The sequence below is a fragment of the Malaya genurostris genome, chromosome 3 (genome assembly GCF_030247185.1).
Source record: "Malaya genurostris strain Urasoe2022 chromosome 3, Malgen_1.1, whole genome shotgun sequence".
Classification (NCBI taxonomy): Eukaryota; Metazoa; Arthropoda; class Insecta; order Diptera; family Culicidae; genus Malaya; species Malaya genurostris.
Window position 1 is genome coordinate 298,087,579 of NC_080572.1, and position 13,677 is coordinate 298,101,255.

Consider the following 13,677-nt stretch of genomic DNA (forward strand, 5'->3'; position numbering starts at 1 on the left):
TTCAAACTTTCGAAAAATCAAATGTTTTATCTTTGTATTTTGTTATAACAAAACATTCCGGAATGTTTTGTCAAACGAGAATGCGAATACCTAACCGCAATGCTTTTCTTTTTTTTTTGTTACTTTCGTAAGAATTTACAGTCTCAAAATGGCGGCCTTTTTTGTGGACAGATTTGACTTTGAGCATCAAAAATTGAAAAAATTGAAAAAAAAATCAAATAAAAATGTAGGGATCTAGGAAAGCGTGGGCTACAACAATTTTGCGTTAGTTTTTCGACTTTTTATAACTCTGTACTGAGATACAGCGATTCCTAAATCGCGTCCTCGAACGACTTATTTCTCAATATTTTTTCACGAAAAAAATTACAAAATGTTGTTCGAATGATGCTTTGTGTTATCTAAAACCTATGAGATTATTTTAAACGATAGATCTAAAAAGAAACGCGATAAAGGTATTTTTTCATCCGTTAGATCCTCCTTCCCTACCTAAAAGTCCATAACTTTGAGTTTGTATTGATTTTTATTTAGTGGCAATATTTTGTACATCAGAGTATCATTTCGAAGTTCAGGCTCATTGATCGTTTGGTACTCCCGTAAATTAATTTTGCAGGTTTTGTATGAAATCGAGTTTACCGTCGAAGCTTGTACATCAATTTTTAATTGTTGCTAGATTACAAAACGCGTCGATTGGTTAGTACTAAACGACTAAATTCTAAAGCGGAGAACTAGAACTGAGTAGCGGAGAACTAGAACTGAGTTCTGTATTGTTTAACTGCTTGCAGAGCCTGTTGTGGAACTGAATTCCAAACCAGAATACTGGCTCGGCACTGAGTTTTGGACCTGGATTGCACAGCTGAATGTTAGCTATAGAATTTCAGCAGTTCAGCCCGGAAATTCATTTCTAGAATCCAGATCTGGAATTTAGTTTAAATTGTTCAGAATCTAGTTGCTGAATTCAGTTAATATTCTGGATTTTTAGAACTGAATTTTGATAATACAATTAAATTGTGGATCTAAATTAAGATCCTAGATTTCAGTTTGAAGTTCCAGAGCTTCAGAAATCTGATACTGCGTTCTTAATTCCGAACAAGATCAACCAAAGTCCAGAATTCATTTCGGAAATATAGTTCGAGACTCCAGGTCTGGAATCGAGGTCCTGATCACAGTTCTTGTCGTTCTGAAATTCGGTTTCGAATCCGCTAACCTGAAACTCGATTCTGGCCTTGGAAAAACTGAAATTTGAAATCTAAAAATGAAAAAAAATATATGGTCTTGGATTCTGAATCTGAACTAAACGAGTCCACTACGTAGGTTAGAAAGAATGAAGCATCAAATTTTTCGCTTTATTTCCTATAAAATATTTTATAAAACTTTTGTTTTTAGTTATTTGTGGTTGTCTCAAAATACATATCTAAACATATCTCCGTTGACGTGGAGATAAAATGGTACTGATACGTCCGAAGCTAATGAAAGTAGTTTTCATTGGCTCGAATAGACAAAAATTACGAACAATAAATGTCACTTCCAGCTCCGCTTGCAAATTATCAGAACAAGATTCATGTCCAGTCAACGACATAAGCTGAAGAGTAGTTTCAAAACTATGTTCTTTGTTTTATTTGCCTTTTCAGTCGTTTTCGGTTTTTTAGTGTAAATAGTATACTGTGCAGTGTCGATATTCATCCGAAGCAGCGAGAAACGATAATGACTGAAAACATGACTACACAATGATTTTTACTTGTTGGTGCTCTTATCTGTAGTAGTTTTGGTTTCTAAAGAGGTTCAGGGTTGTATTTACTTCGATTTAATCATATTTTTGACATTTGTTATACACACCTAAAAAAACCCTGTGATTTTACACCTTAATAGATGCACTTAAATGGAGCGTCGAAGCTCACGCAAATTTACGTGGAAGTACATTAAATATTGTGTCTATAACTACATACATGAAATTCATTGAAATAAAAAAAAAGAACACTGAGAGCCACCGTCGCGACTTGAACGGAGAATCATAGGATCGTAAGTATGTCTGTTAATCGACTGAGCCACAGAAGCATGCATCTGTTTGGCTGGTAAAAGGTGTATTTAAATTCATACAGTCGCACCCGCCAGCAGAACGAAAGTTACAGTCGAAACCAGTAAAATTCAAGCTCATCTAACATTAAGTCATTACAAATGAGATTTTCCGTCATTTGACAAATTAGGTCTTTATGAATTACATCGTATGAGGGATTAAGTCACCTGTAAAATTCATTTTTTTTTTGTGTGTAGCCAAATGTCACATTTTTCCATAATATCAATGAGGCTTGCAGTTTGATTTTATTGGTTTCGTTTTGTCGTTTGTATTCACACTCTCTTTTTTGCAATGAGAGACCAAAATGACTCGTCCCTTTTCGTTTGTATTGGAGGCGATCGTTTACGAATGAGACAGTAAAAAAAAACGAATATAAGGTTGTTGGTTTGGATTTTTTCATTGAGAATGAGTGACAATTTTAAGCTCTGGATACGTTAAATACAACAAGAGATCAAAAACTTATCTCTCTTTCAGAGGGTATATTTAAAAAAGGCGCCCCATGATAGAGTAAGACGCAATCATGTAAAAAATCGACTTTGGTGCAAAAAAATCTGAGATTTCCGAAATCGAATTTTTTTTATTGATGCCGAATTTGGTGTAATCTCGAGAATTATTTTATTGGAATAAAAACTGAAACTAGATCTCGACGCTTCGTGCATTTCTTGGAAGAAACACTTTGGAAATTCGCTTAAAAACCGCATGAAAAAGCCCTCATCTTTCAGTGCACTACGGAATGAACCTTGCAGGGCCGGTGAAAGAGGTGGGTACGGTGGGTAACTAAGAATAATAAATAAAATCAGAATTATATAATACTAGTACTCAAGGTAGAGCCAGGGTGTGAAGATATACAACAAAAAGGTGAGGCGTGACAATGGTCATTTGAGCAAGCAGATATCTTTTAGTGAATTAACTTTTACCTTCAACCAAAGGGGTAGAGTTTAGGAATCTCATTTATGCAAATCACTCGAGTCTCTGGTATGCCGGAAAGTACCGAAGAAGGTTATTTACCATTTACTATACGAACCGGTAAAAGAAATGTTACCAGAAGTTGTCAGTTTCTACTTGCGACAGCATTCTTATACACATTGAGTTCTTCACTGTATGGATATTTTTCTCAATCTCTATAAAGCTAGTTGAACATCAAAATGAAAGGTTTGTTCGAACTATTGCTTATGCCCCCAGAGTCACAGCGTGCTAGCTGTTTGGCCTAGGTTGTAAGCAGTATTCAGTAGCGCTGCACTCACCGCTACCTGAAGGAAACCCATCATGCTATTTTTACTTTTTCACTATTAGAGATAGTGAAGAATTAATTGTGTACGGGAATGCAGCCGCAAGTAGAAAGTAACAACTTCTGATAACTGTTCTTTTGTCGGTTCGGATAGTAAGTGGTAAAAGACCTTTATCGGTACTTTCCGACATACCAGAGACTCGAGTGATTTGCATTGATTAGATGCTTAAGTTCAACTCCTCTTGCAAAAGTTAAGTTAGTAAAAGATTTCAGTTGGCTAAAATCAACCTTGTCACATCTCGCCTTTCCATTCTTTATCTTCACATACATGAAATCACTCAAAATCTTTTGACGTAGGATTGCGTCTTTGTCTTCTATACCGGAGTACAAATTCAAAATATAGAAGTAAAACCATATAGACAGTGGTTAGGTTTTGAACATCTACAACTCAACCACGAACAATGTCTAACTCTTCCTGTTTTTCAAACCATTGCACTATGGTCCGAAATGGGAAATTAGCGTGACAAAAATATTTTCACTATTAAATAACAGTTTTTTGTAGTTGGTGTCTTCACAAAAGTTGTTTGTAATCAAATGGCGCTCCTTTTGATGAAAAAAGTTAAGAGGGTGGTCCTCATTTAAATTGAAATCTGAAGTCTAACTTTCTTAATTGAACTCAAAAACGATTTTATTATACAATAAAGTTGTAGGAAATTTTATTTTGAGCAACTTTGCTGAAAAAAGCACCCCTTTAGCTTTTCATTTGACCGAGTTACATCAATTGTCCCGAGTAAGAGTAGGGTGGCTCCTGAAAATCTATGACACTGGCCCTTTTTTCTCATCCTCTTGTGTACCGAATAGAAGGTAAAAACCGGAAAACGACGCACAATGAGTTTTGGTTCGAATAAATACATTCTACTCATTTTAACAAACTAATGATTTTATTGGGTTTCAGGAAGTGCTTTGACTTACAAAAAATCTATTTTCAGCTGTAGTTTTTGTGTGTCTCATTTCTCGAACATATAATGTATGGAACACTTGTAGAACTAATTTGATACTATTATTTTGCCGAAGGAAGTATGTTGATACGTTAAGGCGTTTAGGAGTTATGCAATGATTTTAAGTTTTTTGACCTTTCAGGAACCGCATAGGATACATTTTTATCGATCTGGCATCTAATGAATATTTATCTTAGAAGCTTGACTAGTTTTTGATGAAAAAACAATCATAACTTTTTACTGGTTGCTCATCTGAAAAAGCTTGGTTGTGCAAAATTATGCGCAATTATTAGTTTAACAACTCTTCTGAAGACAACTTTTCCGTAGAACGTTTCACAAAATAGTTAGAACAAAAAAAAGTGATTTTTCAGAAGCCACCCTACATTTATTCGGAAAAATTGATGTAACTCGATCAAATGAAGAGCTAAAAAGGTGATTTTTTCAACAACGTTTCTCAAAATAAATTTTCCTTCAACTTTATAGTACAACAAAATCATTTTTGAGTTCAATTAAGAAAGTTAGATTTCAGATTTCAATCTAAATGATGACCACCCTAGTAACTTCTTCCATCAAAACGAGCGCCATTTGATTACAAATAACTTTTGTGAAGACACCAACTACAAAAAACTATTAGGGGACGGGTATAGTGTGATGGGTAAGTCGATGCCTTTCACGCAGCCCGCCTGGGTTCGATTCCCAGCCCCGCACATAGGGTCAGAAAGTTTTTCTGGCCCGAAGAGGCGAATGACCTTAAGGTTAAAACCTCTATAATCGAAACAAAAAAAAAAAATAAAACTATTATTTAATAGTGGAAATATTTTTGTCACGCTAATTTCCCGTTTCGGACCACTGTGCATTGTCATTCCTCTAATTGAAAAGACGGTTTCGTATACATAACTTCACGGTTTCCATATGATTTCTGCTCTTCAATGAGTGCGTTTGCATTTGAGAAAATTATTCACAGAAAACCAAATTCAGTATCGAATGGACTTCCACTTTGTGCGGTTCGATACTGCCGTAGAGAAGGTTGCTTCCACATCGTCCAAAAAGTTCAGGATCTAACTAGGAAAACAACATTTCTTGAGCAAAATTTCTTTATTTATTATCGAAATTTGCTATATCATACTTATAGAATGATTTTCCCATGGCCATAAAATAGGCTTCAGTTGCGATGATGACTTTCTCAGATCATCAAATGACAAGTAGTCGCTGGGGGCTAGGCTATTGAGAATATGGTGGGTGAAGAAACAGATCGGTGCCCAATACGTTCAATTTGGCCATTATTTTCATTAACTTGTAACACGGTTCACTGTCTTGGTTAAAGATGATATTTTCTGCTTCACATGAGGCCGTTTTTTACGATTCCATACTTGAAACGCATTAATAACTAAAAACTTTTGTTGGTACTTCCTTTTCAAGATAGTCGACGTTATTTATACCCTTATAGCATCTAAAAACTGACGCCATACTTGTCGCAGCTAGCTGTTGCGTTTTCCCCGTCTAAATGATGAAACAACTCCGGAGAAAAAAGATAGATCCATGTTTCGTCCACTGTTTCATACCAACGGAAGAAATCCTTTTTTTGCGACTAAGCAGTGCCGACCAGCTCTCTGGATTTATAGATTTTGATAGATTGAGAGCGAACAAGGCACCTATTTGGAAAAGATTTTTTTATGCCCAGATTTTCGCATACGATCGTAAAAGCACTTCCAGTTCAGTCGGACTTTGATTTTGTGTTCATCCATCAAGATTATCAAAACTTGTTCACAATTTAGTCACGTTATAATCAGAATACCACAAATCTTCGTTTTTAATCTGAGTGCGGGTAACACTTCTTAAACCATTGCTGGACTTGCCCGGTTTTTCCTTATAGGAATCAATGTTTAATCAATAAACGGAATTCGTTATTTTTAAGTTTTCGTAAATCAAAAAGTAACGTCTTTTATATGTTGGAAAGTTTAGTGTTTGTGGTGCGATTGACGTGAAATTTTGACACATTTGTCTTCTGAACGATGATGATAGTTTGACATTACAAACGTCATCTCAGTCGGTCCCGGGACTTTTTTTTAACAATGTGCTATGCACATCAGCGGCTGGATTTGTTTTGTGCACCGTTCGATTCGCCCGGGTTTGCGGTTCAATGCATATGGCGCTGGTTTTATAAGCCAGTTGTCATATGTTCGAGCCCCGATGTGGAATGATTCATAGTGTCAGTAGGATCGTACTACTAGCCATAAAATGATTCTGAATGCTAAAAGTTCGGCTGAAAAGTTCGTATCGTTTAATAGAAACACACATTATTATTCAACATAATTGCCATCAGAGGCGATACAGCGATTATAGCGATCTTCCAACTTTTCGATACCATTTTTGTAGTACGATTTGTCCTTTGCCTCAAAATAGGCCTCTGTTTCAGCGATTACCTCTTCATTGCTTCTAAATTTTTTACCAGCGAGCATTCTCTTGAGGTCTGAGAACAGGAAAAAGTCACTGGGGGCCAAATCTGGAGAATACGGTGGATGAGGGAGCAATTCGAAGCCCAATTCGTTCAATTTCAGCATGGTTTTCATCGACTTGTGACACGGTGCATTGTCTTGATGAAACAAAACTTTTTTCTTCTTCAAATGAGGCCGTTTTTTGAAATTTCGTCCTTCAAACGCTTTAATAACGCTATATAATAGTCACTGTTGATGGTTTTTCCCTTTTCAAGGTAGTCGATGAAAATTATACCATGCGAATCCCAAAATACAGACGCCATAACCTTACCGGCCGATTGTTGAATCTTTCCACGCTTTGGGTTCGGTTCATCGCGCGCAGTCCACTCAGCTGACTGTCGATTAGACTCCGGAGTGAAGTGATGGAGCCATGTTTCGTCCATTGTTATATATCGACGAAAAAATCGGTTTGATTTCGATATAATAGCTCCAAACACTGCTCAGGATCATCAATTCGTTGTTGTTTTTGATCGATTGTGAGCTCACGCGGCACCCATTTTGCACAAAGCTTTCTCATACGGTCATTGAAAATCATTTTGTGGATTTTTTTTCACGTTTTCATCGGTAACAGCCTCTTTTGGACGTCCACTGTGTTCATCGTCTTCGGTGCTCATATGACCAGTACGAAATTTTGCAAACCACTTACGAATTGTTGCTTCGCCCGGTGCAGAGTCTGGATAACACTCATCACGCCATTTTTTTTATATCGGCGGCACTTTTTTTCATCAAAAAGTAGTGTTTCATCAACTCACGAAATTCCTTTTTTTCCATTTTTTTCATAATAACAAAAGTAGCTTCACCCAAAATGCAATATCTCACAAACTAATAATCAGACAGCTGTCAAATTTATACACGTATCTTTTGAAGGTTGGTACTAACTGAAAATGGTATGGATTTAAATCTAGTGGCGCCCTCTCATAGAAACGATACGAACTTTTCAGCCGATCTGTTAAGAATCGGCTGCGAAGTCTGTTGAAACAGAAAGACCAAATTCCACAGAAGCAATGTAATACCAATACATTGCTTTCGATTCATGCGAGACATCTTTCACCATCAACCCCAACCAACTAAACGATCAGGGTAACCAAAATTCTCAAAGAAATCATTTCGAAAATGTGCAAACACATATAAGTTTATACGTTCCGTAAAAGACTGCTGACTTAATATTCCAAACAAATATTGGCAGAAATTTTGTAGTTAGATATTGTATTTAACCCTTAAATGCGCAATTTTGTTTTACAATAAAATATCGAAAACGCTTCAAGCCTCGAATTTACGCGTCTCATGCAAAGTTATATCGAAACAAAATATTATTTAGAAATCTACTAGATAATACTTCAAAATATTGGGTCGTTCTCCCCGGTACGAATAATTACCCACCTGGGCTTAATATGTTTCACCGGCTCTGGAACCTTGTAGAAACTACATAAAGCTACTCTACCTAAACTTAGGTTGTTGAACGGAAGTAGTCCTGCATCTCAAAATAATAACACGAAATACACCATATGCCATTGTACTGATTGGAGGAAGTGTGATGAAACGAACAGAATATTCACTCATATAAATTAACATGTAGTTGCCCCGGGCAACCGAGACATGAACTGATGCATGGCTACTGGGATGGGTTGAAACATCGGATTGCTTCGAAATGGACAAATCCGTCAATGTCAGGTTCGCTCATCTGATACGTAAGAATGTTCGTTTTTTTTTGCGAATCGTGTTTAAAAACTTTTCATTTCCCAGTGAGACACCGGCTGCCGGTAGCTTGTAGTAAAATTGTTTATGATTATTGTGTGACTAGTTTGGAGCGGGTCGTAGCAGGAAACTGTGCCCAACTAGAATATGTTAATAAAATGTTTACACCTGAAAGCGGTTTGGTTCAAATTTCTGTTGGACAGTTTGCGTTATACGACTAACCTAATCTCATTGAATCACTAGAGGAAGGCACCTTTCCGGAGCCTTCTTCCGCATGCTGTTCGCTGTCCGGTGTTTTCAATCTTTTTTTTTTCTCCAGACACCTCAACGTTGCGTGCTTCATAGGTGTTAATTGTGGAAAACTCAGCATCTAGTTTTTTATTCAATTTAAATATTCAGGAGGCTCCATTAGAGAGCCGTGCCACGATGCATGGAGGTTGCACTTTGCATTGAAAATGAACACAGAAAAAAAAACGAGCGGAGCTTCGGTTGATTGACAGTTGCATGCAGGAAGCAAACTTCACTATCAACAGCTAGTGCTCCGGTCTTGCGGTTTGAATGTTGAAATTTGCTGAAAAACACTCAGTTACGAAACTCACACGGGACTGCTTTCGGACGTGACGTGGTGAAGCCACATAATATTCTATAGTCTAGTGTTGCGGTTTCAAACTGTTGAACCAATGAAAACAAAAGTAGAAAATCCAGGTTTCAAGGACGCTTTCGTATAACATCTCAAACGATGTTCAGTCCGACAAAGAAGAACCCCGTCACATAAATCATTTCACAGGGTGAAAATGAAGACCGCAATTTCCTGGATCAATCTTTCAAGGAGGACTAGATTTATCGTGGCATGGCATACTATCTCTGGCAACGGCGGTCGTTCATGCGCTAGTCAAGTTGAAGTCGGACAGAGGCAACCGAAGAAGATCCAGTTTTTTGTGCACCTCCCCGACACCGATTTACCATGGAAACCGTAATAATAACAGCTGTGCGGCGAAGAAACTGAAAGTATGCTTGATGCTCAAAAGGGGTTCCAGCGTAAGGAAGCCGAGCGGAAGCGTTTCAATGCGTGCAAATGTCAGACCAATCTCCAAGTCAATAAACATCTTTCGGACAGCGGATTGGATGAAATTAATAAGGAATAATTGATTGATTGAACCGACAAACTGACATTTTAATTTTGAATCAATTCGACCGAGAGATGATGCCACCGTGTGGAATTGTGACGTCACTGACAGCTGTTCGCACGGTGGTGATAATCGAACATCAAATAGTCAATGCGGATGTCGTATGCTCTTCAATCGCTGATGATCGCTAATCAATACAAATGAAGATAACTGGGATTTCTACTGTCGCATTCCAAAACCAGGTAAGGAAATAGTTGAACAGAAAACATCATTCTTAGATTGCCCATAAATCATTGCTAGATTTGCTAATCGTTTCACAGCTAGTAGATCATCAAGGGGCACATTTGTGTTAAGCCTTGATATTTAAAGATCATCCCCGCTGTGTGCAAAAGATCTTGCATGTGGACCGTAAGCCGTGGAGGCTATTTGCGTTGATGGATCTTCTTCTGCACCTATTTAGAGAGCAACGGACGTCGTGATCGTGATCGTCGGTTCGGTGGCGACTTGGTTTTCTCTGAAACGGAGGACAACCGGAGTCCGTGCTAGTCCATCGGTGAATAGCTTCATTAGTGTACGGCTTGAACCGATCGCAAAATGGTGCGCGATCATGCGCTCTATTACCCACTTTGCCGGTGTCTACGTGCTCGTGAAGAGTTTTGTGTACCCCCGGTCGAAATGAATTAATTTCTCAGCATGCGCGTGGACCAACCGATCATCCGGATGAGACTGACATTTGTGAGACCCCCGTCGAATCCCTCCTTCACCCACTGCACCATTCGATCGCTGAGCTGAGCAAGACCACGATGGTCGTCCTTGATCTTAATCGGATGTACGCCATGCACTCGACAATGGCGCGATTCTCGAGCGAATCGATGGAAGCGTACTTCAGATAGAAAATGTCATTTAGAAGGGCTAATTGATATTGCTGTTCTTCGGTAGAATAGCTCACCTGTCCGACGTGTCGCTTCACTTCCTCTGTCTTGTGATCACGCATCGGGTTGTCGAAGCCGCATAAACCGATCCTGCAAAACAATGAGAGAGAGAGAAAAAAAAAGAATCGTTTTAGTAGGATTCTCCGCAAATGACGAAGCGCATTTTAATGGGGATGAAAAAAAGCATTAAATCGATCCCTTTCGTGGTGTTCATTGTTCAATTTTCATAGTGATGAGTCAGCAAATATATCAGATGAATTTCCTAAGTAAAGATGGAAGTCAGTTCACGAGGAGTGACAACCAGAAGATTTGCTGATTCACTTAAGTTTATTATTTTTAAGAACTAATGGAATTTCGTGTTGGTTATGATCACCTGAAAAACTTTACGATGGGCACACAGATTGGTACTAAAAGTGTCCAAGTGCCTTATTTGATATTTTCCGTATAATAAAATGTATCCGCCATTTTTCATTCGCCAAGAGTCCCAAAAGTCTCAAGAGTCCCAACAGTCCCAAGAGTCCCAAGAGTCCCAAGAGTCCCAAGAGTCCCAAGAGTCCCAAGAGTCCCAAGAGTCCCAAGAGTCCCAAGAGTCCCAAGAGTCCCAAGAGTCCCAAGAGTCCCAAGAGTTTTTTCGAATGTGTTTGGTTTTTCCAATTATTACTTTTTTCAACATCTGGAAGTCTAAGGTTTCAGAACTTTTGAAAGTTTTTTGAGTTCGTCCATAGAAAATTAAATCCAGTGTTCTTACAAAATTACAATTCTTCGGTGTTTTAACAATTCTTCAAATTCATACATTTAATTGATTTATAAATTTTCCAGTTTGTACAAGTTCATCAAGTTTTTATGTTTGTTCAATTTTTCAATTCAACTGTTCTTTATTTTTATTTTTTTTTATTTTCGAAATTCCTAATTTTTAAAATCTTTTTTGTATATTGCAGATTTTTGCATTTTTATTCATTTTCCCAAATTTTCATGTTGCTTAATCTGTTCAATTTCGTTAATTTCTATCCATTTTCCATGTTGTACAATTTTTCCTCTTATTCAGCTTCTTAAATTTTTCAATTTTGTTGAATATTGCCAGTTTTTGCAAATTTCAAATTCTTTTTTATGATTTTATTTTGTTTTACTATTTACCATTTATTAGAATTTTCTATGATTTCCAATGTGTTTGGTTTGCCATTATTAAATTTTTCAATATTAAGGAAGTTAAAATAAATACCCAACTAACAATTTTAGAATTTTAAAGAGCTTTTGTGAGTTTGTCTATGCGACATTAAATCTAGTTGACTTCAGTGTTTGTACAGTTTTTCCAATTCGTTGATTTAATTTTATTTATCAATTATTAGTTAATATTTTTTTAAATATATAAAATGTTTCCTGTTCCTTAGGTTTTTGAACTACTAAATTTATTTTCCTTTTTTTCCTATGCTATAACATTTTCTCAATGTGTTCGGTTTTTCCATAACAAATTTTGAAAATTTTTTGACTTGTTAATACAATATTTTATCTAGTTGGTTTAAGTGTTTTTCCAAGTTGTCCTATTATCTGATTTAATTTGATTCGTAAATTTTTCTATTCATATTTTTCCCATTTTGTATATTTGCTAGATTTTTTAAATATGTTCGTTTTTTTTCTAATTACTACTATTTTCAATATCAAGGAAGTCTAAGGATCCAGCATTTGAGATAACAATATTAGATTTTTCTAAAGTTTTGGTGTGTTTGGCAAATCAAAATTATTTCAGTTTTTTTTTATATTATTTCCAATTTTTCGATTTAATTTGATTTATCAATTTTTCAATTTTACCAAGTTTACCAATTTTTTGAACTTATGATATTTCTCCAATTTTTTAAGTTTTTTTAAATTTTATAATTTGTTTCATATTGCCACTTTCTGCATATTTTAAATTATTTTTTACACTTTTCTTTAGTTTTCAAATTTCTCCAACGTGTTCGGTTTTACAATTTATTATTGTATCTTAAAATAAGACAGTCTAAGGAGACAAGATTTCAAATTAACAAAATTTCAAATGTTTTTTTTTGAGTTTGTGTTTAAATAGAATATAGTTGATTTCAGTGATTTTACAATTTTCCAATTCTTGGATATAATTTATTATTCGAATTCATTCTATTTTTAAAATTTTTCTACTAATTATGTGTTTTCCTTTGTTTTTAATTTTTCCTACTATTCCTATTTTCTAAAATCCTTTAATGTTTGAATTTGTTCATATTTTCCACAATTTCAGTTTTTTTTTATTTGTTCATTTTTTTACTTTTTCCGATTTTTTCATTATGTTCAAATGTTACCCATTTTGTAGATTTTTCGTTTTTTTCAGTGTACTCGGTTTCCCAGCTATCATCTTCCTCAATTTTGAAGAGAATAGGAATTGGGAATTTTGAATTTTTGGAAGGAATTTTGAAGTTTAAGTTTATTCATACAAAATTGAATCTCGTTGTCACAACATTTCCAATTCTTAATTTTATGTAATTCCCTAATAAATTCAAATTTTCAAACCTAAATATTTTTATATTTTTACAGTTTAATAATTGTTTTAATTTCTTTCTGGTCTAATTTGTCATTTTTTCCAAGTTTCTGATATATTTACTTTTAAAAATCACCTATTTTCTTCAATTTCGCATTTTTTTTTCAAATTTCTTATATCAAATTGCTTCCTTCTTCATCGATTCTTCTAATATTCTCGTATTTTATTAATTGTTTCTATTTTGTTAAATTTTTCAAATGTTTATATTCTTCCAATTTTTCACTTTTTTTATTTTGTGAAGTTTATCCTATTTCTTCCATTCTTCACTCTTTCCATTTCTTCTACATTTCATGATTTCTAATTTTTTTCCTTAAATATAATTCAAATATAATTATTCAGTTCGATTTTCCTATAGTCCTATACACTGAGGTCTTTTTTTTACGTTGTTTTTTATGCGAGATAACAATTTTTGAATTTGTAGATGTTTTTATTAAATTTAGTTTTCACCATATTTCCAATTCTTTGATTTTATGTAATTCTCTATTCTAATTTTGAAATTTTTGTATCTCTTATTCTTTTACCATTTAATAATTTTTTTAAGTCCTTTGTAGTTCTAATTTTTCAATTTTGTTCATTTTTTGTAAGGTTC

The 13,677-nt window shown here is 35.3% G+C and overlaps 1 protein-coding gene across 9 annotated transcripts in view; it reads right to left on the reverse strand.

Moving 5' to 3' along the window:
* The window catches only part of LOC131438996 (uncharacterized), a 515,523-nt gene that overhangs the window by 37,391 nt on the left and 464,455 nt on the right, over positions 1 to 13,677 (reverse strand). For all 9 annotated transcript variants that reach the window (XM_058609452.1, XM_058609453.1, XM_058609455.1 and 6 more), the window contains one exon: positions 10,564 to 10,636. In XM_058609452.1, coding sequence (XP_058465435.1) covers positions 10,564 to 10,636 — 73 coding nt within the window. The remainder of the gene's footprint in view (positions 1 to 10,563; positions 10,637 to 13,677) is intronic.